General features: G+C 46.8%; 1 protein-coding gene across 5 annotated transcripts in view; it reads right to left on the bottom strand.

Moving 5' to 3' along the window:
- Window positions 1-845: 845 nt before the first annotated feature.
- Window positions 846-24,014, bottom strand: part of Dis3l (DIS3 like exosome 3'-5' exoribonuclease) — a 29,376-nt gene continuing 6,207 nt past the window's right edge. For 2 of the 5 annotated variants that reach the window (XM_003463477.5, XM_013145451.3), the window contains exons 3-17: window positions 22,107-22,235; window positions 21,314-21,449; window positions 17,723-17,899; window positions 16,377-16,455; window positions 14,881-15,060; window positions 13,782-13,951; window positions 12,395-12,556; window positions 9,743-9,990; window positions 8,704-8,796; window positions 6,392-6,925; window positions 4,440-4,594; window positions 4,039-4,217; window positions 2,368-2,513; window positions 1,493-1,667; window positions 846-1,413 (exon numbers count right to left, since the gene is read on the bottom strand). In XM_003463477.5, coding sequence (XP_003463525.2) covers window positions 1,102-1,413; window positions 1,493-1,667; window positions 2,368-2,513; window positions 4,039-4,217; window positions 4,440-4,594; window positions 6,392-6,925; window positions 8,704-8,796; window positions 9,743-9,990; window positions 12,395-12,556; window positions 13,782-13,951; window positions 14,881-15,060; window positions 16,377-16,455; window positions 17,723-17,899; window positions 21,314-21,449; window positions 22,107-22,235 — 2,875 coding nt within the window. In that variant the 3' untranslated portion in view covers window positions 846-1,101. Of the gene's footprint in view, window positions 1,414-1,492; window positions 1,668-2,367; window positions 2,514-4,038; window positions 4,218-4,439; window positions 4,595-6,391; window positions 6,926-8,703; window positions 8,797-9,742; window positions 9,991-12,394; window positions 12,557-13,781; window positions 13,952-14,880; window positions 15,061-16,376; window positions 16,456-17,722; window positions 17,900-21,313; window positions 21,450-22,020; window positions 22,236-24,014 lie in introns of those variants that run through there. The other 3 variants (XM_063243297.1, XR_010045593.1, XM_023562234.2) reach the window with 3 other exon arrangements.

Below are 24,014 nucleotides of genomic sequence, written 5' to 3' on the forward strand. Positions count from 1 at the left end.
GGAGAAGCCCTTGCCTCTCCCTAGAGGGGATAAGGCAGTGAGTGGCTTCTGTCCAGAGCTGACACAGCAGCTGTCATGTGCTCTTCCAGGTCACTGACTTGGGGTTGGGACAGTGACAAAGATGGCTCCAATGAAAAGCCAAAGAGTGGAGTGTGACAGCGTGTGGGCTCCCAGGGAGCTACTGCAATAATGGGCCCAGGAGGTGTGCGTATCAAAAGGTTGAGCTTACTGTCAGGGGGAATCAGAAGATAGCCCAGTCCCAGTGCCACCGAGCAGGGTGTGGGGGTACACACCTGGGACCCCATCACTTAGAAGGCCGAGGCAGGAGGGTTGCAGGTTTCTCAGGGAGTCCTCTTCAGGCCTCTGTCCACACTCAGGGCCTAGGAGAGTTCTTTTTCTGGTGCTTGGTTTGCTGGCAGAATGACAAGCTCCTGGCAGAGGGAGGCCAGTCATCCCATCTGAGGGGGCACTTAGCAGTGTGGGGTGCAAACAAGACTGCCACACATCCCATCTCCTGCTCTGCTCTGTCACCAGCTGGTACCAGCATAACTGGGAAAGTAAATATCAAGTAGGACTTTAAAGTGGCAGGACCCAGTCTTACTGAAAGTGACTGTAAAAGCTGTCTGAGCCCTGAACCAGAAGGGCCTCAGACCAAAACAGCCCATTGTATGAGTTTCTTTTTTGTTTTTTTGAGACAAGCTCTCACTGTGTAGCCCAGGTTGGCTTTGAACTTGCAGGGATCTCCCCTACCTCTGCCTCCTGAGTGCTGGAATTACAGGCGTGTGCCACCACACCTAACCTAGGAGGTTTTTTAAAAAACTGGTGCTGGGGATCAAACCCCCTGAGACCAGACAACTAAAACTTGGTTTATTAAGAAGCCATCAAGTGACCTTATGGAGCACTGTTCCCTGTCTGCTCAGGGCTGGAACCTCTGTGTCCACAATGACCTTGCCCTGCATTTACAGCAGCACCAGCGAACCAGGAGAGAAGCACGGGAAACGCCTGCTTGGTCCTGATCAGTCCAGAGCACAGAGTGACGAGACACCATGTGAAGTCTGGGAAGACACTGAGCCGAAGCTCTTTCAGTGAAGTGAGCCCCTCTCACATGCCGCAGTCCCCCGAGACGTCCAGGAGCGCCAGGTCCCTGATCTCCTCCAGAAGCATGTACAGACTTCGGCCCTTGGTCTGCCGGTACTCCAGATACTCCTCCTCCGGGATGGCGTGTGCCACCACTTCCTGGGCCAGCTGGGCCTCCTCTGCGCACCTGGTGACCTCCCTTACTAAGTCGCTCTTCAGCAGGAGCGGGCTTGGCTGGGAGAGCTCCGAGTTCGGGTCCTTGTGCGGTTTATTGCTGACCAGCTCAAGCCTGATGGTGTCCGAGTGGCAGCGCGAGGCCTGCACAGATATTCTGACCTGTCACAGAGAGAGGCACATGTCACCAAGCCCAGCTCCTGGTCACCCTGAAGGCAGCACTTTAGAGCCCCACGCTTACCGTCACATGGTCAAACAAGTGGAGCGTGACCGACTCCCCTCCCGTCGTGGTGGAGATGATTCTGTCCTGAAATCTCTGTAGGGACCCTGGTTTCCATTCCAAGCAGCTGTCTCGGCCACAGGCCATCACTAAACAATCTTTATTTTTTAGATAAGCAGCACCTTTAATCCCAAACCTGAATCATCAAAATAAAGATCCAGAGATAATATACATTGCATATGCATGTCTTGCGTGTTTATCTAGATGAAAATCAAATCACACTCTTCTGTGATTTTCCTCCAGATTTATTTTACTCTAACATGGGAACACAAAATGTTTCATAGGTAAGACCGTAGCATGGACATAGATGTACTCAGTTGCCTGCATTTCATAATCACATACTGAACTGTACATTACATTGTGTCACTGATAATTTTATAGTTGCTTAAAGTAAAAATCTGTTAGCTGGGTGTGGTGGCTCATGACTATAATCCCAGCACTCAGGAGGCTGAGGCAGCAGGGTCACTGCAAGTTTGAGGCCAGCCTGAACTACACTGTGAAGTCTTGTCTCAAAAAGCTTTTTTTTTAAGTGTTGGGAATTGAACCCAGGGCCCTGTGCATGTGAGGCAAGTACTTTGGCACTGAACTACACCCCTGGCTCTAGGAGTACTTGTAGTTTATTTAGTTTTTGAGACAGGATCTTGCTAGGTAGGTTAGGCAGTGTTTGACTTTACAATAATCCTGCCTCAGCTTCCTGAGTGCTGGGATGACAGGTGCGCACCACTAGGCACAGCAATGCACACTTTCATAAATTCACATCCAGTGTACTGCTTGTGTTGTATACTTTTCAGTCTGACTCCGGCTTTGTATGAATGATCGCATCAGGCGTGACATACCTTGGGATAAACACCAGCACACCATTCGTCCTGATGGAGTAAATAATACCATCAGCTATGCAGCGCTCCTCAGTTTCAGGGTCTTTGTCTTTGAAGTACATGCACTGGAAGAGCTCAGTGGACTGCTTCTGAGCATGCTGTGCTGCCTAGAAGTGGAGCCCACAGGATCAGTGCTGCCCTGAGAATCCCAGAAGAAACTTACCCCCACGCACAGGGCCTTTAAAAATTACATTCAGCCAGGCCTGACCATGCTCACTGATAATCTCCACACTTAGGAGGCTGAGGCAGGAGGATCCCAGGGAATCTGAGGCCAGCCTAAACTACGTAGTAAAGAGCCTGTTCTTTTTTTTTTCTTTTAAATCCAAGGAACTGAATCTCTAGTTCTAATTAATTTAGATATGAACATGGCTATTGCTACAGTATTGCACAACACAATTAGAACCACTGTATTAAACAATCAGGTGGTTCTTAGTGTTCTGTGTCACCCTGTGGCCCACTTCTGTGCTGTGCAGCCTTACAGCTACTAGCAATGACGTGCAATAGAACACAAAGCAGCTCATAAAGTAACGGTGCACTGTAGTCACTGGCATGCTGTGTTATCCACAAGCATGCTAAGTGAAAAATGGTGTCTAATAGAGTGTATTTCTGTAAATGAAAATGTAAGATTGTCTAGAATTAGCAATGATTATCACTGGGTGATGTGACGAGTTTTCTGTTTTCATATCCTTTTAAAAACTTTTTGACAGGGTCTCACTACGTAATTCAGGCTGGTCTTAAAGTCACTATGTAGCTCATACAGGCCTAGAACTCGTGGCAGTCCTCCTGCCTCAGCCTCTCAGATGCTGAGATGCAGGTGTATGCCACCTCCCTGTCTTCGTATCTTTTTATCGGTACCGGAGATCAAACTCATGACCGCCTGCTTGCAAGGCAGGTGCTTATGCCGCTGAGCTAAATTCCCAGCCCCCTGTCTTCGTATCTTTATACGTTGTTTGAATCTTTATATATCTACCTTTTGGAATAACCCAATTCACTGTCACATCTTCCAAATCCAAGTCAGACATGGGGGTGCATGCCTATAGTCTCCGCTACTTGAAAGGCTGAGGCTGAACCCTATAAATTTGAGAGGAGCTTGGGCAACACAGTAAGACCTCATCTAAAAAACAAACAGGTCTCCCCAAATCCACATAAGTTAATGCACTGAGATGGCACTGGTTAGAATAATTATGGAATTTAGCTTGGCATTCCTGTAATCCCAGCACATGGGAGCTGAGGCAGGAGGACTGGTGTGAGTTCAAGGGCATCCTGGGTTACATAGAGTATGTCTTAACAAAGCAACAAAAAAAATAGAATAATTGTGGAATATAATTTGTTAAAATACATAGGTACTTCACTCTTCTATGCAATAAAACTAATTAGCCAGAACCTAGGGTAAGAGGATTTTTTTTTTTTGAGACAGGGTCTCACTAGAAGATAGCCTTGAACTCAGCAGTTCTCCTGACTCAGCCTCCAGAGTGCTGGCATGACAGGTGTGTGCCACTACACCCACATGTAAGGGAAATATTTTTTTGGTGCCAGGGATCAACCTCATGACATGGCACTTGCCAGGCAAGCACGTAGGCCGCTGAGCTACATCCCCAGCCCAAGTAAGAGAATTTTTAAAGCCCTTCTTACTCGGTTTCTGTTGTTGATATGTCTACATAATTCCTCAAGATCTTTGTTGCTTAATAAATTTTCTTTCAGTTCCATTTTCTCATCTTTTGCAATGGCTGCCATTAGTAGGCGGTGCACGATAATATCCGAGTATCTCCTTATTGGAGAAGTAAAGTGGGTGTACTTATCCAAGGCCAGACCTTCGAAAAAGAAACCAGTGTCAGGAGAGGAAGTACACATGTGCTTCTTTTTTTTTTTTTTTTTCTGTCTTTTTCCTTTTTACCGGTACCAGGGATCGAACTCACGACTGCCTGCTTGCAAGGCAGGTGCTTATGCCGCTGAGCTAAATCCCCAGCCCCTCACATGTGCTTCTTAAACAGCATGCGCAGGGTGACCACACATGGGGGAGATGTTGTCATCACCGTAGTGGTGGAACTCCTCCTCTGCACAGGAGCCACTAGAGAAGTACAGTGCGTTGGACATGGCCTGCGTGGCCATGGAGCGCAGCAGCCGGTTCACCATGGGGTCGGTAGGGTCCTCTGCCTTGTCCAGAGAGTCGGCCAGCGCCTTGTTGGACCTGGCAAGCAAGAAGAAAACCAGACATAGCCCTGCAAGGCGAGTTACAGGGCAGTGCTCCCACTGGAAGGAACCCTTTGCTCTCTTGATCTAAACACCACCTTCTGCCTGCAGTGAAATTTTTTTTAGACATTTCAGAAGCAACTCTTTTCAGGCACAGAAAGCTAGTTTGGTTTTGAGGTTGAAACAAAGAAGAAGTGTCAGACTCTGTACAGTTTTTGTTTTTTAAGACAGGGTCTTGCTATGTAGCCCAGGTTGGCCTCAAACTTCTGGCGACCCTCCTGCCTCAGCCTTGTAGAGTAGTGGGATTACAAGTGTGCACCACTACACTTAGTTTGAATAAATTTCTTCAGTAGGAAAGAATAATGTGCTGTTTAATGCTGGGGTGGGTAGTGGTTGGCTGTCATACTTAAGAGTCCTGTTGAGATGAATTCTTAACACATTAACCTTATATAGCTTTTCTTTTTCTTTTTTGTACGGGGAACTGAACTCACAACCTCATACGTGCCAGACAGGTGTTGTGCCGATGGGCTGTACCTCTAGTCCTAACCTTATATATCTTACACTAACCACTTTTTCTTTTTCTTTTTTGAGACAGGGTCTCACTATGTTATTCAGGCTGGCCCGGGGTTCACTGTGTAGCCTAGGCTAGCCTCAAACTCATGATGATCCTCCTGCCTCAGTCTCCCAAGTGCTGGGATTATAGGTGTGAGCCACAATGTCCAGTTACTTTTTAAAATTTCTATCAAGAATTAGTAAGCCTTAGGGAGTTTAAGAAAACAAAGCAGCTGGACTCAGTGATATGTGTCAAAGTCCCAGTATTCAGGAGGATGAGGCAGGAAGATCTCTTGTGCCCAGGAATTCGAGACCAACAAAACATAGCAGGATCCTGTTTCGAGCAATAACTAATTAAAGCAAAACAAAACGGAGGGTACATAAACCCCTAAATTATTATCATTTTATTTATTCATTTTGTAGTCCTGGGGATTCAGCCCTACTTCACCACAAAGCTATATCCCCAGGCCTCTTTATTTTTTGAGACAGGGTCTTACTAAATTGCACAGACTTAGCTTAAATTTGTGATCCTCCTGTTTCAGCCTCCTGAGGAGCTAGGATCATATGCTTAAACCTGGTGTTTTTTTTGTTTTTGTTTTTTGGAAGAGAGCTATAGGAACTATTCTATTTATGTATTCTCAAAATAATTTTTAAACCATAGGAAATACAGAAGTATATCAGAAATAAAACTAATAATATAACATATAGTTCAATTCTACATTGTGTCTAGCTAGGAGTAAAAGGAAGAGAGAATGATACTGAACACAAGCCACACTGAATGGTCACTAACGTGAGGTTTCAGATTTGATGGACTTGCATTAAACTCATGACTCAGTGCTGACCTAAATTATAGGCATGTAGCCAGGCGTGGGGGTGCACACCTGTAAGTCCAGCACTCTGGAAGGCTGAGGCAGGAGGATCCCAAGTTGCAGCTGACTCAGAGCAATAGGGACTTAGTGAGACCCTGTCTCAAAAATGAAACAAAACAAAACAAAAAGCACAGGTTAGGCTGCATTTTGAAAGTGTTAAAGTAAGATGGGCATGGTGGCACACACTTGTAATATCAGCGCTGGGGAGGCACAAGGCTGGGCTAGAGCACGACCCTGTCAAAAACCAGCACTTTGTAGGTACCATTAAGGTAAATGAGGACAGCCAAGTGTCGTACTTTTGCTCAGACACCTTCCTGTGTCCGCTGTAAACGACCCATAGAGCACCTGCCCTCCCCGCCGGAGCGCCCCGATACCGAGTGTCGATGGTGAAGCCCTTGGCCGCGGCGCACTTGCGGAGCTCAGCGAAAAACTCCTGGTGGGGCGGTGGGTGCTGGCGCAGAAGGGCCTGGTGTGGGAAGCTCTCCCAGATCTTCTTGGCCACCCAGTGGTTGGCCAGGATCATGCACTCAGCCACGGTCTCATGGACCTCCAGGGGCTGCTTGGGGATGAGGTCGTGGATATTGTTTTTGTCATCGAGCTGGACTCGAACCTCCACGCCCTCCAGCTCCAGGGCCCCACAGCGGTTGCGCTTTGCCCGGACATGGCGAGCGATGTCAGTCAGCCTCTCGATGGCCCCTGCCAGCTCCTCCAGCCTAGCCTGCTTGCTCTTCTCATCCAGGTTTTTGAGTTCTGGGATCTCATCAACGATGCCAAAGTTTCTATCCAGGAGCTCTTGAGCTGCTTCATAGCAGAGTTTGTAAGCGGACCGAATGATGGTTCTTCCATACCACACCGTCTTAATTTCATAAGAGGTTTTATCCAGCTGCCACATGACGCTCACAGCATACCTACAAAACGGGTAACGTTGAAAGTAGGCCTGTTAATTTTTTTTTTGGATTGGAGATCAAACTTATAACCTTGTGCTTGCCAGACAGGCACTGTGCCACTGAGCTAAGACCCCAGCTCTTTTTTTCTATTTTTTTTTTTGATACAGGATCTTGATAATGTAGTTCAAGTCAGCCTTTAACTTGTAGCAATCCTCCTGCCTCAGCCTCCTGAAAGCTGGGATTATAGGAGACCCAGGAAATTATAGTCAAGCTTTCAAATCCCACAGGCAGGACTATGGCATTTCAACTTTGATATCACCCTTGATGACAGATTAGCAAAAAATTCATTTTAGCAAAGAATCACTCTGTCATCAAAACATTCTATTTAGGAACACAGACACTGCAACTCATATATGAAAAAGATCCTCTTCCCTAATATATAAAACATACTTACAAATCAATTAGTAATATATCATAAACCCAATGAAAGGTGGGTAAAGAGAGTGAAGTATGCAATTTACAGAAAAGGAGTGCATAAATGCCTGTTAAACACAGAAATTTTAGTAGGAAAATGCAGATTAAGACCACTCTGAGATACTTACTTCTTATGCTGGAGATTGAACCCAGGGCCTTGTGCCACGAAGCACATACTTCACTACCCAGCCACAGCCCTGGCCCTTCTAGTTTTCATTTATCAAACTGGCGAAGATAAAACTGTATCATGTACTCCACTGGCAAGGCTGCGGGAAAATGAACATTCCCACATGTGGCTGGTGGAAACACAATCTCGGTGGCCTCTGTGGCGAGGATTGGATTATGTCACTGAACACACAAATGCACAAACCCTTGACACACACACTGCACTTCTGGGAATATCTCCTTCAAAGACACTGCATTTTTTTAAAGGTACGGCATGAGTTATGTTCAGAATTCAAGGTGGCTTTGATTTTAACAGTGACACACTGCAGATTGAATGACATATAAGTCACCGTCATTCAATGAAATGATCCCAAGGCCCATTAAATCCAAACCAAAGAGGTGGTAGATAGTGTGACTGTATGTGTGTGATGTTGCCATTCATGTGGAAAAAGCACGGATCCATATTTGTGTGTGTGTTTGTTCTTGTCTTTTGGTTTTTGAGACAGAGTTTTGCTATGTAGCTCAGGCTGGCCTTGAACTCATGACAGTCCTCCTGCTTCAGCCCCTGAGTGCTAAATTACAGGCATGCACCATCACTGCCAGCTTATGTGTACTAAATCTAGTAGAACAAGAAACTGGCAACTGAGGGAGAGTGACAGGATGGAAGCTTTCATTAAATATCTCTTGGAACCTATAGACCTGGACAGTGTAATTGTTACTACCTATTCAAAAGCAAACTTTAGGAGGGGTCACAGCTCATTGGCATAGTGCCTGCCTGGCAAGTGAGAGGTCCTGAGTTCAATTCCCAGTACCAACGCCCCCCACCCCCAAAAAAGAAAACAACAACAATAAAAAAAAAAAAAAAAAAAGGCAAACTTTACAACAAAGGAAAACTCCTCAAGTGTGTGATCCTCACACCAGACAGCACCCACGGGGACTGAGCATGTTTTAGAAGGGAATTTTACAGCACAGAAAAGGTGGCCACTTCTTTTTCTTTTTGGTACGGGGGTGGGGAGGTCCGAACTCACAACTTCATGCTTGCCAGCCAGACACTTTATGCCCCTGAGCTAAATCCCCAGCCCAAGGTGGCCACTTCTGAGGTGCACCAGGTAATGTGGCCGGTCCACAACAGGCCCTAAAGATAATAAAAGTAAACTCACCTATCCACGCCTCCCAGGAGGGAACACAGGTCAGCACTGAGGACAGAGGGCAGCATGTCATAGCGCCGATCTGCTAGGTAGTAAGTGGTGGCCCTGTGAATGACACAGAGGCATGGCTGACCTTCAGCAGATGCAGAAGTGCTGGCAGCTAGGCCATGGGGAAAGGATGTGGAGGAACAGCCAGGACCCGGGACAGGCTCCCCAGCACAGGCGCCGGCTGTGTCATGAAATGCCTCCCAGACGCCCGCTTCCCTGATTCAGTTTTGGGCTGACTAATCTAGTGATGTAATAAAATCCCCCCACTGTGTGCTTGTAATCCCAGAGCTTGGGATGCTGAGGCAGGAGGGTCGCCATGAGCTGGAGGCCAGCTAGGACCACATAGTGAGACCCTGTCTTAAACCAAAACAGCTGTCTTTGCTTTTCCTCACCATAACCCACCCTTTTTTTTATTTTGGCTTTTCCCTTTCACTTGGGCTGCTCAGTGTGGCTAAACTCACTCTCAGAGCCTCTCAAATAAATTTCACTGCTGCTAAAGAGCAAGTGACACAGATCACGGCTATGGGATAACTAGAATGCAGTGTTCGTACAGTATGTTACTGCATGAAAACCAAACTCAACTTAGCAGAAAATTTTGTATAGCAAAGTTGAAAGGTGATTTGCTCAACGTACTGTTTTTTGTGGTACTGGGGATCTAACCTAGGGCCTTGTGCATGCAAAGCAAGAGCTCTAGCACTGAGCAGCACCCCCAGTGCCTTTCTTGTTTTTCTGAGACAGGGTCTCGCTGTGTTGTCCAGGATGGCCTCAAAGTCGTGGCATCCTCCTGCCTCAGTTTTCCCAGCGCGAGGCTCACTGGTGTTTACCACCACCTCAGGAGAAGTACTGTTTTTCTAAAACAGGTGGGGAAGGCCAGCGCTCTGCTTTTTTGTCCCCCCACAGGGGATTCTCAGAACGACACACATTCGCTATTTCAGCATCTGAAGCCAGCAGACAGAAAACAGCCACACACATGCCCACAGTGGTGATCCCCACAGCGTCACACCTCGTCCTGGCTTTGACGTCGATGTAAGAATTGGAAGCCACGAAGTGTGTGACGTCTGCAATGTGAACCCCGAGTTCCAGGTCACCGTTGCTCAGGGTCCTGACAGACAGCGCGTCATCCACGTCCTCACAGCCCTTGGGGTCGATGCTGAACACCAGGTGGGTCCGCCGCAGGTCTCTCCTCCTGCGCTCCTCCTCGGCACTCACCTGCCAGGGCTTCTCGGGGGTGTTCACGGGTGTCTCACACAGCTGCACAAGAGGTCACATCCCAGCCCCTGAGCATCACAGGCGGGGAAGTCTACACAAGCGGTGATGTGAGCGGGTAGAGAAATTCGCCTGTGTGTCAGCCCAGTTTGTGTCTTGGATCAAGAATTATTTACTAGGTGCCTCAGAGATGTCAGACTCTGGGCGTGGCACGGGATAGTTGGGGCTCTCCAGAAAACACATTCTTGAGGATCTCTGCAACTGACAGGAAGTGTCTCAGGAAGTCACTTCTGCTAGCCTAGTCAATTACGGGGGCTGCAGCAAGAGTGGGTGGCTCAGGAGAGGGTAAAATGTACCCCATTTCCAAACGATCTATGTTTGATTTTGTTCCGCTACTTTTCTTCTCCTTTTTCCTTTTCCAGATAGAGTCCTGCCATGTAGTTTAGGCTGTCTTGAACTCCACAGCCCAGGCTGGCCTTGAACCTGGGGCAAGCCTCCTCCCTCAGCTTCCCAAGTGCTGGGATTAGAGGTGCAAAACCACTAAGCCCAGCCTGATCCATTTGCTTGAATGTGGCTTTAATTCAAGTCAAACTCTGGAAAAGCCAATCTAGATGTGGTGGTGCATGCCTGTGATCTCAGCTCTTAGGAGGCTGAGGCAGGATTGCTGGGAGTTCAGGGCAGTCTGGGCTATATAGTGAGTTCAAGGTCAGCTTGGACTACATACTGAGACCCCTGTCTCTAATATTAACAACAACAACAACAACAAAAGAAAAATTCCTTTAAGATAATTTAAACAGGACCAATCTAGGGCATTTTCTCCCTATTTTTACTTAGGTAAGCCATCAATTTGCAGTTAAGTAGGCTAACAGGGGAGACAGAATTCTAGTTCTGTAATTTTAATTCACACTTTATTTTATTCTAACATTTCCACTAAGAGCTATGAAACAAGTCAACAAATCATTTCCAGAAACTAATGTTTAACATAAAAATTTAATAATGTAAAATATTCTAAAACATTTTCCTATTATAGTTCCTATTCTGTCAAAAACTGTGAAGAATATAAGAACACCCATCCACCCTGATGGTAACGGAAATTGGTCCAATTTTACAAGGAAATGCTGCCAGTACGTAACGCAAGCTGTTTACAATTTTTATACCCTTTGACTTGGTAATCTCACTTCCAGGGTTTCACACCAAGGGAATTATCAAAAAGGGGGGCGAGAGTGTTAATGATAATATTGGAAGGCAGCGTTTTTTATAATACAGTACTGAAAAATTCAGCAGCCCCAATGCCTAACAATCTGAGGAAGGGGGATACAAACAGGATGTGTCCATAGACAGTCCTGTGTTCCAAGCACTGCTTAGTAGGCTGTGTCAAACTAGAGAAATAATTTTAAATGAATGATGCAGAACAGAAAATCAGTGCACACTCGAATATGCCGAGGCAAGGATAGTAAACAGGATCTATGCAGATTTCAAGCGGTCACAATGCAGTGTGAACAGCTGGTGTTTAAGTCATGGGGACTTCGTCTTCTGCAGAGATTGGGAGTGGAGTTTCACCAGCGTGGTTTTTTGACCCATGGGCGGGCGATGTGTGGTGCTAGATTCTGTTCCCCTTGTGGCCTGGGGCTGATGAGTTGTGATGGGTTGTGTGTGTGCTGGGCCCCCGAGTTCTCCTGAGGGCACTGACTGTGAGACCCTGGCATGCTGGTTTGGTTTTCCTCCCCTCCCCTCCTTTCCTCTCCTTTCTTTCTTTTTGAGAGAAGGTCTTTATGTAGCCAAGGCCGGCCTCAAACAGCAATCCTCCTGCCTCAGCCTCCCAAGTGCTGAGATGACAGGCATGCAGCTCAACGCCAAGCAAGCGTACCATTTTTAAGCACAGTTGGAAAATGTGAAACTTGGAGAGCGAGGAGACCATATGAAATGAATTCCAAGCCTGAAGCTGACTTTAGTGTGGTCCAAATACAGAACAAAAGCCAGACCTGGTGTCAGCCACCCTTACCCCTAGTCCTGGCACTTGAGAGAGAGGCTGAGTTCCAGGCCAGCGCAGACGACAGAGCAACACCCTCTCCAAAACATGAAAGCAAAACCAAACAAATCTAAAAACCCCAAGGCAAATCAGAAGAAAGGAGGGAGACTATTAGGGCTTTAGACAGTGGGCTATTCCAGAGAACATAGGTCTGCCTGCCTGCTTCTCTTTTTTGCTTTCCTTTCTTTTCTTTTCTCTCTTGCTCTCTTTTCTTTCTGGGTTTCAGAGGCAGGTCTCACTATATAGTTCAGGTTGGCCTCGAACTTGCAGCAGTCTCCTGCCTCAGGCTCTGGAGTGGTGGGAATCACAAATGTGCACCACCACACCTGGCTCCCGGGTGTTTCTTTCTTAATGATGCAACTACAACAAACCCTAAAAGAAATGCCCATGGCAGAGCCACAGTCCCCTGTGAGGTCTGACCTGAGCCTCTGAGAAGGGGGTGACCGAGATGCTGTTCTCCACCAGGATGGTTGCGATCTCCCCTTCTAGGTCGCCGATTCTTCCTAACACTCGGACAAAGTGTCCGTTTGGGTACAAGGATGTCGACTCCCAGGAATCGATGTGCACGATCACCCTGAAGTCCTGCACAGAGGGAAAATAAAAAGGGAGCCAAGAATGGGATCTGCGTGATTCTGTTACAAGCATCAAACGTGTGAGATGAACAGCACTGGGTCATCTGCAGTGGTGGCTTATCTGACTGTTTTCTGTTCTTAATCGACAGCATTGCCAGATGGTAGGTAAACACTTAAGCCTGATGTTTTGAAGGAGGTAATACCTTTACATCAAATAAGTGGACTGGAAATTTCAGTCTGTTAAAGCCAAATGTAACACAATTTAGTTAATACTTGCAACACAATGGAAAAACCCAATTATACATGGTCCAAATACAGGTTTGTTCATTCGTTCGTTTTTTCTTTCTCTTTTTTCTTTTCTTTTTTTTTTTTTTTTTTTTTTTTGAGACAAGGTCTTGCTCTGTAGCTCAGCCTGGTCTTGAACTCACTATGGCACTCAGGTTGGCTGAACTCATGATGGTCCTCCTGCCTCAGCTTCCCACCTGCTGGGCTTCCAGGCGTGTGCCACCACACCCAACTGATCTAATTTTCTTGAAGCCTTAAAATATCCTTTTGTGGGAAAGAAGGTGTCAGTATAAGCTGGATTCCCTACTGCCTAACTCTCTGGGTAAACCGTAGAAATGGAAACGGTACTGGCTGCTCCTGTTTGGCCTCAGAGGGTCTACAAAACCCTCTGGATGCAAAGGTACAATGACCATGTTGGTCTGTGGCTGTGGACATTCTGCTTCACATTTTGCATTTACAAACTGCAAAAACTGGATCATGCCTGCACGCTGAGCCACCAGGAAAGGTTAATTCCTAACTTTTTGTTTATGACTTCTCCCCAGCACTATATGCCTTTATGGAGAATTGATTCTGCGAAGTACCACTACATCATCTCTGCAGGCCAGAGCAATCGTATTTCTGTATCGCTGGCTGGAGGACAGCTTGTTAGTGTTGGCAAAGTGGAGCTATTCAAAGTTTCTGGGTTGGATAGCAGGATAATGTATGTTCCCTCTGCTTGTCCTACAGAGTTCTTTTCTAGGACGATTTCGCTGCAGCCCTCATTTATTAACCATGGACTACTTAATAGATGGTTCCTATATATTTAGAATTTTTAAAAAAACAGGATCTTGAGGTGCCAGAATCCATCAATAAGTGATTTCCTCTTATGCAGAAGAATTCACAGTGCTTCCTATACTGAGCAGCAGCTGGGGGAGACAGAAGGAGAACAACAGAGATTCAGTGTCAGCTACCTGCAGGGCTTCGGCCTGCTGGGTGCTAATGCGGATCTTGGGGATTCTGTAATCCCACGGAGAGACAAGGATCTTCTGAGCATTTTTGCCCTGAGACTGGACCTCCTCCTTGGACGGGAAAGTCACCACATAATCGCGCCAGTTCTTCTGAAGGATGCCCACCACTCGGCCTTTGGGAAGACAGAAGAAAAGAGGTGTGAGTGGGTCAGATGTCACCTACTGCGGCTGTGACCGGCTTGGTAGTATGGAAGCCAAGGAGAGCTGCAAAGTGCCAGTGTTTACAACCCCTGCTACGTGGGTCAAGAGGTGCCCAGAGATCTGCCTTCTCAGAGTTTTGTAGACATGCTACTTTTTAAGATAAGCAATTTTTTGGTACATTGCCAGCCTGGCCTTTCAAGGTGTCTTGAGCCTACCGGTCCCTGTCCCCCTCCCTCACAAACCTCAGGCTGCACTCCATGGCAGTGATGTTTTGTTATTGTTGTTGTTTTTTTAATTTTAAAGAGAACAAAGCCAATTGAAAGAAAACAGCAAAAGTGATAGGGGGACCTCAAAACACAGTAATAGGAAAGCGACCATGGCTATCATAATCCCTCTTGTTATCTTTAAAACTGCTGCCCACGCCATCAGACACAATAAAATCAAACAAAACCAATCAAAACAGAACACTGAATAAAACAACACAGTAAAACAGAGCAAAACAAAACAGAACATTACTGGATTTCAACAACAAGACAGCAGGAAATCCCCCAGAGTTGCTACACTGCGTATTGTTCTGCTCTCAACAGATGCTCACACTACCAGCTTCAGGCCTGCAAAGCCATTCCGACATCACAAGCACGAAGTTGTTTTTGTACTTCAGTTGTTATTAACTCAGTCTGTGTTCCTCTGAGTTAGCCAGGTGCTTGTGGGGATGGGGACCTCGACTCTTCTTGTCTCTCAGCCACTTCCTGTTTCTCATCCCAGCTCAGTTACCAATGGCTCACAGGAAGAGCACATCTTCTTTCTCCTTTGGTGTTTTGGTACAGGGTATCAACAGGCAGAGGAGCAGTGATTCCAGGAGCAACATGGCTGCCCCTGTAAGGTACAGGGCGTGGCTCACCTGTGGGCATGGGCTCGCTGGGGGCCTCACTTGAAGCCTTGTCCTCGCTGTCATTGTCACACAGGGCGCCGGTCCTTCCCTTCCATTCACCCTTCGGGAGCAGTTCCACGACTACCACGTCCCCGTGGATGGCACGGTTCCGAGCCTTCATGCCATGGATGAGGATGTCACTAGCTAGACCTATGTGAGGTGGCACAGAGACCGTAAGGCCCCATGGTGGGGCACACCATACCCCAAGATTCAGACACCTCAGGGTCTAAGCAGCTCTCCTCCAAGTAACAGCTCCTGCCTGGCAAAGGTCACACTTTGTTCTGCTGGTGTCACAGCATCACGCCATAGAACGGGCTTTCTCCCAGGCCACTCCATCACCTTTTGTGTTTGGTTTGGAGGGTCTCATCTGTAGCCCACACTGGCCTTGAACTCACACTGATCCTCTTGCCTCAGCCTGCTAGGTGCTTGGATGACAGGCATGTGTCACCATGTCTGGGGATGACTTATTTATACATTGTTTTCATTTGATTACTTCTTTGAAGTGATTTACTATGATAATATGTCAGGTGAGGGGACACATGCTTGGAACCCCAGCTCTTCAGGAGGCAGAGGCAAGAAGGCTGAAGTCTGAGGCCAATTTAGGCAACTTACTGAGACTCTTGTCTCAAAAAATAAAATAAAAAGGGCTGGGGATGTAGCTCAGGGTGGAATGCATGCTGCCTAGCATGTGCAAGGCCCTAGGTTCAAGCCCCAGGAATGACAAGTGAAAGGTAATACACACTGAGATCACAGGGATATCTTCAAATCTCAGCCTAACTGGCATGGCTGATCTGGACAGGCGACTTTGCTTCTCTGTATCTTAAAAGTTTAGCAATAAAACCAGAAACTAGGGCGCATCTGATAGGAAGAAAAACTTCCCTGTGCTCTGCAGCAATGGAATAACTGTGTTGACAATATGAAATGGGTGTTTTCAAATAGCTAGGGGGAGGATTCCAAAGGTTCTCAGCACAAGGAGATGCCGGCCGTGTCAGTGGAGGATGCAATAATTGCCCTGAGCTGATCCTCACACACTGTATATGTACACTGAAATAGCACACTAGGTGGCAGGGGATATAGCTCAGTGGCAAGTGGCACAGTGCCCACCTGGCAAGTGCGAGGTCGTGAGTTCAATTCCTGGTACCAAAAGGAAAAACACACACACACACACACACACACACACACACACACACGCACACACACACACACACACACACGTATGTTTACCACTCCATGCCGTATAAATATGCACATTTATGTTAATGAAAACTTCATAAAATTTTTAAAAAGTAAAATAAGACACAATCAAAATTAGAGACAAAAGTGAGGAGGAAAAACCTAAAATCCCAACATGCTCAGTGCACACTACGACACGGGCTGCACGACACAAGTTCCAGCTTTGCTCCCCTCACTGTGGCCTAGCAGAATGAGAAAGTAGTGTGGAGGTGTGTATATGCTTCATACTGAACCTGAATCTTTACTGCTGGCTCCTTGAAGTCGAACAAAAGCTTCTATTTGGGCTCTGTATTTGTTCACATTTAGAGTGCCCTGAAATCATAATACAAACTCAGTGTGAGAAAATTTTTTATCTGCCTGTTATACCTCCAAAAAGTCTAGTTTTTTAAAACTTATATAAAAATACTCTCATAATATTCTGCTCTTTCTTTTTTTTTTAGACAGAGTCTCACTATGTAGTCCAGGACCTTAACTCACTGCGTTAGCCCAGGCTGGCCTCAAACTCTCCGGGATCCTCCTGCCTCAGCCTCCTAAATTCTGGGATATAATCCCTTTCCAGGAGTAATATTAAATTTCTCTCGAGAGGACACCATCAGTTTGAAATATTCTTTTGCTATACTATTTAAATATTCCTACTTTGGGCACAGACTTCAGTGTGCTGCTCTCAAACTCTGGCCACAGTGAAAACCTTCCGAGTTGTGGTGGGAAATATCAATTCCAGGAGTGCAGCAGAGTACAGAGGTATAACATGTGCCTAGCACGTGTGAGGCCTGAGTTTGAGCGTCAGTACCACAAGTATAAAGGTGTGAACAGAGGAAAGAGAAACATGAAAAAATAAGTATGAACTCTATGCCAAGACAATTCTGTGTCTCTGTGACTTTCAGCTTATGAACATTGAGTGGATATAAAACTGCTGAGAAAGAAGTCATCATAGGACCTTGTTTCTCCAGACCTTGACACCCCTGGGTTTGAGGGCTGGGGATCATTAATGGGGGAGGAAAATGACCAGAAAATGCAGAGGCTGAATTTCTTTGTTTTTCTGGTACAGGATCGAACCCACCACCTTGTACTGGCCAGACAGATGCTTACACCACTGAGCTAAATCCCCGGCCCCAGAAGCTGAATTTCACAATGTTGCCAAACCTCCACACCCTGACTCAAAACGATGCACTTCATTCCTCCTGACAGTCATCATTTCCAGGTAGCTCCTGCCGGATATGGTAATGCATTCCTAAAATAATCTAGTAGGCTGAGGCAGGAGGACTGCTGTGAGTCTGTGGCCATCCTGGACAAGACCATCTCAAAGCAAAACAGAACAAAACCCCCCGAAGCCGACGTAGCTCCCCGACTCCACCTATGCAGTGCTCCACGCAGCAGGAGTAAGCCTTAGGGTTAGGGTTAGGGTTAGGGGTCACAGAGCAGCTCCCACCCGACAGGCAGGCACAGACAGACTGCAGCCCAAATGTCCTCCACACCCACACCAGGCTGACTCTCGTCCCTGTGTGCCTCGGGCAGCTTGGGGACTCACAGGCTTGCAGCCAGCGGAGAGGGCCCAACACTGCCCCTCGGAGTCCCTCACCTGCACGTAGCGCCCCAACCTGATGCCGGCCTCCAGCACCTCCAGAGGCAGGTGCTCCGCGTACTCCCGGCCGTGGCTCTCCTGGCTCTCGCTCTCCCGCGCCCGGCGGGACTGCAGGATAGATTCGCACAGCTCATGGGCAGCACTTAAATCCGGCCAGAAGTTGTCCAGGTAATCCTGCGCTTAGCAAGGCACAAAGAAGGTGCGGAAGGTGAGGTCAGCTGTGCGCATGAGTGGACAGGGGAGCATTCCGCTCGCGGCCTCTTTATTTTCTTTTTGTTCTTTACTTTCCTTTAGTTTTTCGGCACTGGGGATTGAACCCAGACTGTTTGTACTGAGTGACAACCTCAGCCCTTTTTTTAGCTTTCATTTTGAGAAAGGGTCTTCCTAAATTACTAAATTGCCTAGGCTTGGCTGGAATTTGTGGTCCTCCTGCCTCAGCCTCCCAGAGTGCTGGGATTACAGGTGAGTGCCACTGTGCCTGGTTTTGAGGTTTTTTTTTTTTTTTTCTTAGTTCCAGAAGCCTGGGCAAGGGAACCCTCACAGCCGCCCCACCATAGCCCACTTCTACCTCCCAGATCCTCTACTTTCAAACCTCTCTCTAAATGCACCTCATATGAGGTCCACCCCCAAATCCTGGCAGCCTGTCTTTCTGTCCAGCTCACTGATACACACAGTGGCTTACAGAGAGTGGACAGGAAAAGATCCTATGAGTTGGACATATTCTCATCTTTCTTTCTTTTTGAGACAGTCTCACTATATAGGTCAGGGTGACAGGGTGGCCTTGAGCTCACTAAGTAGCTCAGAGCAGCCTCAGATTTGTGGCAATCCTCCTGCCTCAGCTTCCCTAGGGCTGAGATTACAATCGTGCACCGTCATACCTGGTACTCTTATCTTTTAACATGTTCTTAAACTCAATTTTATTTTATTTATGTATTTATTTATTTTTGGTACTGGGGATCAAACTCACGATCTTGCGCTCACCAGGCAGGTGCTTATGCTGCTGAGCTAAATTCTCAGCCCATTAAACTCAATTTTAAATCTAACACCCAGTATCAGGGTGCCTCCCTGTAATTTTAGCACTTGGGAAGCTGAGGGCAGGACAGCTATGAGTTCAAGGCTGGCCTGAACTACATAGTTAAACCCTGTCTCAAAAGAGACAAAATAAATAAAAAACAAAACAAAACAAAAAAATTAAGACTCAGGCAGAGTGTAGCACACCGGTATTTCTTGAATTGAAATAAAACAAAAAACGAAATCGCAAACCAAAATCCAAAAACCACCCTTATTGTCAACTCAAGCACTTCTTCCATTAATTTCAGGGTCCTATTCAAATTGCCTTTCCACAAGTTCTCTCTGCTAAATTAGCACCCTGATTGTTTGGTCACCTCTCACTCATCAACATCAAACTTTTGTCATCTTGAAGCACCAACCTGAAAACTATTTGTCGCCTTGGCTCTACTCCATATAAACTCATGTCCTCAAAGAAAAGTCTGGGCTTTCCTCTCATCTGAACTCTCTCTCTCTCTCTCTCTCTCTCTCTCTCTCTCTGCTAACATTCAGCTGCATGAGGCCCTTGGTCACACTGTTTGCTTGAGAAACACAGCAAAATAAAACTGTCCTATACTGCGGGACTACAAAGAAAAGTAATTTCCACAAAAAGTAGAAAAGCGTAATTTTAGTCAACTGTCCTCTGCAGAGACAAGACAAGATGTATTGGAGCTGAAAGAACAAGTGACACAGTCATTAATATCCAGCGCCCCTGGAATTCTCTGGCATGCTGAAGCACTTTTTATAGCAGGGCCAAGCAAATTCTATTGGCAAATCTTTAATAATTCGTGCACATGGGCACCTCAGAGAATCTACAATGCAAAATGCGGCTGGGCTGGCTGTAAACTGATGGCAAGGGTGGGCTGTGTTCTAGTTCGTGCAGTCAAAAGACGCAATCAGCTGGCAGAACTTGATGGACACACTGGGTACCCAGACAGGGGAGACTGGTGTCTACTGAGAGGTTAGCAGTCACCCTGTGGTCTCCAAAGGTTCTTAAGAGACAGCAACAGCTATGTTGCTATGACAGCAGGAAGAAGCTGACAGCGATAATGCTACTTCCACCTGTGACAATTTGCCCTTTGCTGAAGAACGGCTTTCCCATAGGCAGTGTTGCATCTTGAGCCCCACACTTGTCTCTGCTAAGACATTCGCAAGGCAGCTCACCCTGGAGATGAAGAGCCCTGGTGTCTGACTGCTTGGGACTGGTCCCAGTGCAACCATTTCTGTGACCTTGGACAACTGGCTTAGCCTTTCTGTGCTTTAGTTCCCTTACTAATAAGGGCATAATAACATTAACCTCATAGAGTTGTTTCTACAATTAGTGCAATAATACACGTGTGTTATTACACTTCAGTAATACTCTATTCTTGGCATAGATACATCCTGATTTTTACTAATAACCAGGGCCACGTAAAACTGCTATTTTGTGGATCAAAAATAAGAATATTGGGCTGGGGATATAGTTCAGTGAAACAGTGTCTGCCTGGCAAATGTGAGGTTCTAAGTTTGATTCCTGGTACCAAAAAAAAAAAAGAGAGTATTAGCCAAGTACGGTGGTACATACCTATAATCCCCACACTCAGGAAGCTGAGGCAGGAGAATCATTGCACCTTTGAGATCAGCCTGGACTACAAAGTGTGCTCAAGTCCAGCTTGAACTACACAGCGAGACCCTGTGTCAAAAAGCCAACAACAGGGCTGGAGGTTTAGCTCAGTGGTACAGGTGCCTGCCTGGCAGGCACAAGGTTGTGAGTTCAATCTCTGATACACCCCCTCAAAAAAAAAAAAAAAAAAAAAAAGCCAACAGCAACACCAACAAAGAATACTGGAAATCTCTTTTTTTTCTTGCAGAATTGGGGATTAAACCCACGGCCTTGAAGCGATATCAGTAGTGCATTTTTTAATTTTTGAGAGGGGTTTGCTAAATTGCTACATTGTCTGGGCTTGGCTCAGATTTGTGATTCTCCTGCCTCAGCTTCCCAGAGCGCCGAGGTTATAGATGGGCATCACCACGCCCAGCTAATACTGCAGTCTTGTTCCACCCACCAGGTTCATTTCTGTCTCTGCAGTAATTATAAACATTAGCTTGGGCACTGGGGATATAGCTTAGAGGTAGGGAATGCTGAGCACACAAATGGTCTGGGATTAATTTCTGCACTAAAAAAGAATAACCAAAACAAAAATGGCTGTATTGTCAGCAGGGCTTGTTGGGCTGGTCATGGACACATTAATGCCTTCCAGTCCCAGGAACCGGCTGAAGTCGAGGCTGATTAGCTGGGGACTCATACACATATGGCATCTTTTTTTTTTTTTTTTTTGTCTTTTTCGTTTTTTATCGGTACCAGGGATCGAACTCACGACCGCCTGCTTGCAAGGCAGGTGCTTATGCCGCTGAGCTAAATCCCCAGCCCACATATGACATCTTAATACCCTCCCTTATTTTCTCTTTCTGTGCAGGGATCCATGGGTGTGTGCTCCTCGGGACACGACCACGCATGCCCATGCTCACACACTGCCGCTTATGCCCAATCACTGGAAATACCTTGAAAGAAATCACAAACACTCCTTGGGTTTCACTCCCATACTGCTCGATCGCCTCTGCATCTTCTGTCACCATAACGATGGGCATCCTGTCCCCACAGTGGTGATAGTACCAGACAGCTGCGTTGTAGATGCTCCTGTAGGACCGAGCAAAGTGTGAGTCCTCCCAAGCAGGCAGACTGATGCAAGGTGACTTCAAACTCCTGGAGCTCTTCCTGCCTCAGCCTCCCATATTCTTCTTTCACTCTGCCATCGTTAGGACCAAATGGAGAACCACTCATTCATTCACTAAACGAATGCCTCCTACGGCTCCATTATATATCTATAAGCGCCAGGTTGGGTGCTCTAGGGGATACAGAGTGAATCCGGAAGCATCTGCGATCCCCGGAGACATCCAACCCCATGGCAGAACCTTGAATGCAGAAGGCTGTCATCTTTCCCCAGCCTGCAGGTGGAGGCTGAGCCACAGAGCAACCTATAATGAGGAGCACCACTGGGGGAAGCCCCGCGTCTCAGGAGAAGCCCTGAGGGCACCTATGCGTGCACACGCACTCCAGGCTCGCTGTCTAGATCCCTGCGAGGACCTTGCTGGGTTCTAGGGGAACTCATTCTGGACACCCACGTCTCCTTAATTAGCTTTAAAAACATACAACGATCATGTATTCAACACATCGATCTACAACACGGGCGCTGTAAGCAGTTCAGTACCGATCGCAGTTCCAACGTGGCTGCGGGTGGACTCCAGCACCGGTCAAGCCGGTGCTGGTGCTGGGGCAGGGTGATGCGGGGCACACCTGGTCTGCCACTTCTCCACGGCCTCACCCTTCTCCCGGGGGAGGTAGCATTGCTCCTGGAACTCGTTGGCGAAGAGGATGCAGTCATGCCGCGTGTCCTTCAGCAGGCTCCGCAGTCTGTTATACTGTCTGCAACAGAGGGAAGATCAGTTCGTGACAGTTGCGTGTCTCGGCTGGCTCCCGCGGAGGAGCCCGGAAAGGATGTATTAGATCAAAAGACGGAGTGCTAAAAACCCGGACACTTATTCATCCGGGCCTCAGCGTGCTTGGTGCTGCTGGACCACTTCCATGTCTCGGTTTTGCCTACTAGCATGAGCTTGCCTAGAGTCTGATTAGTCTGCAGATTAATTAAACCCCTTGTTCTCCGTTTTCCCTCGACAAAGCCTCTGTGCACACAGGCAAGCAGAATCTTACACTATTTTTGTCTTTTTGAGAGTCTCCCAATATAGTCCAGGCTAGCCTTGAGCTTGAGGGAGTTCTCCTGCCTCAGCCTCCTGAGTAGTGGGACACCGGCTGGCACTTTATTTTTGAACCTCACTTTGTTCTAGAAATGGAATTAGCATTCTGTAGATTTTACTGTTTGCTGGCAGACCTCGTAAGGAACATGTAAGGTAAATAGGTTTAGGGCTTTATCTGTGAGTTTTATTTTTGCAGTCGGCCTGATTTACATAAAAGGGAGCTAATCATTTACTGGCAGACAGCTGAGGAAGTTGGAAAGTTTCCCATCAAAGATGCTTCCAACAATGTCAAAATCAAAAATTAAATCTAGTTGGGGGAATACCCTATAATATCAGCTACTTGGGAGGCCGAGGCAGGTGGATGGTCAGCTGGAGGCCAGCCTTCGATGTACAAGACCCTGTTACCATAAAACAAACAAACAAACCCCTTGTTAGGGGTGGTATATGCCTATTAGTTCAAACTGTATGGAATTCCAACTAACTGGGAGGCTAAGGCAGGAGAATCTCAATTTCAAAGCCAGCCTGGGCAACTCAGTGAGACCAAACCACAGAATTCTTCCACTTATTCGGTCCAAATCAATACCAGTATCTTTCAGGTCCTCAGCCGTGGCAATGTGGTACTAGAGAAACCAACAATTGGAACTGTGATTGGTACTTAGGTGCTCAGTGTGGCCACCTGGCTTGCACTTCATTAGAAAAAGAGAAATACAGTTTTGTGTTCTTAGTATAATTTTGAGTTACCTTAAAAAGACTCAGGCTGGGGCTGTACCCCAGGTAGGTGGTACCTGGGACAAATACACCCTGGGTCTCATTCCCAGCAAGGCAAAAAATATAAACAGTCCCAAAACTCCAAAACAAAACAGAAATTATCAAGCAATTGCCAGGTATAAAGTATCATAATAAACAAAGAGATTCAGTTCCACTTCTATGAATGGCAGCTTTTCATAACAGAAATCTGCTTAAACAAACAAAAGCCGGCTGCTCTGCAAGACTGGTACAACATTAAGTATATTTTTCCCTTTTGTTTATTTTGATTTGTGACAGTCTCTCTTTTTTTTTTTTAAAGCGGGGATGGAACTCACGACCTTGGGTTTGCCAGGCAGGCGCTTATACCATTGAGCTAAATCCCCGGCCCCTCCTATAAATTCTTGTTAGACTTCCCATGCACTCTTCCAGATGTCGGCTCTCCATCTGGGGGATCCAATGAAGAGCACGAGAATGCTGATGGGAAAGCAGGAAGCCCACAGCGAGGCTGTGGCTATAATTTAACAGTGCTCACAGGTGACACAGTCATATTTTCCAGGAGTCAAGGTGTGCAGCGCTGTGACACAGTGAGACAGATGAGTTTCCTGGGTAACGGCAGCACCGACTATCATGCTGTCTTGAACAAGTTTGACCAAAAAGACAGGGCGGGGATGGCTTGGTCAGGTACAGTGAAGTCTTAAGGTTT

Source organism: Cavia porcellus, unplaced genomic scaffold (assembly GCF_034190915.1).
Source record: "Cavia porcellus strain 051 isolate PalLab524CR breed Dunkin Hartley unplaced genomic scaffold, mCavPor4.1 scaffold_37, whole genome shotgun sequence".
NCBI lineage: Eukaryota > Metazoa > Chordata > Mammalia > Rodentia > Caviidae > Cavia > Cavia porcellus.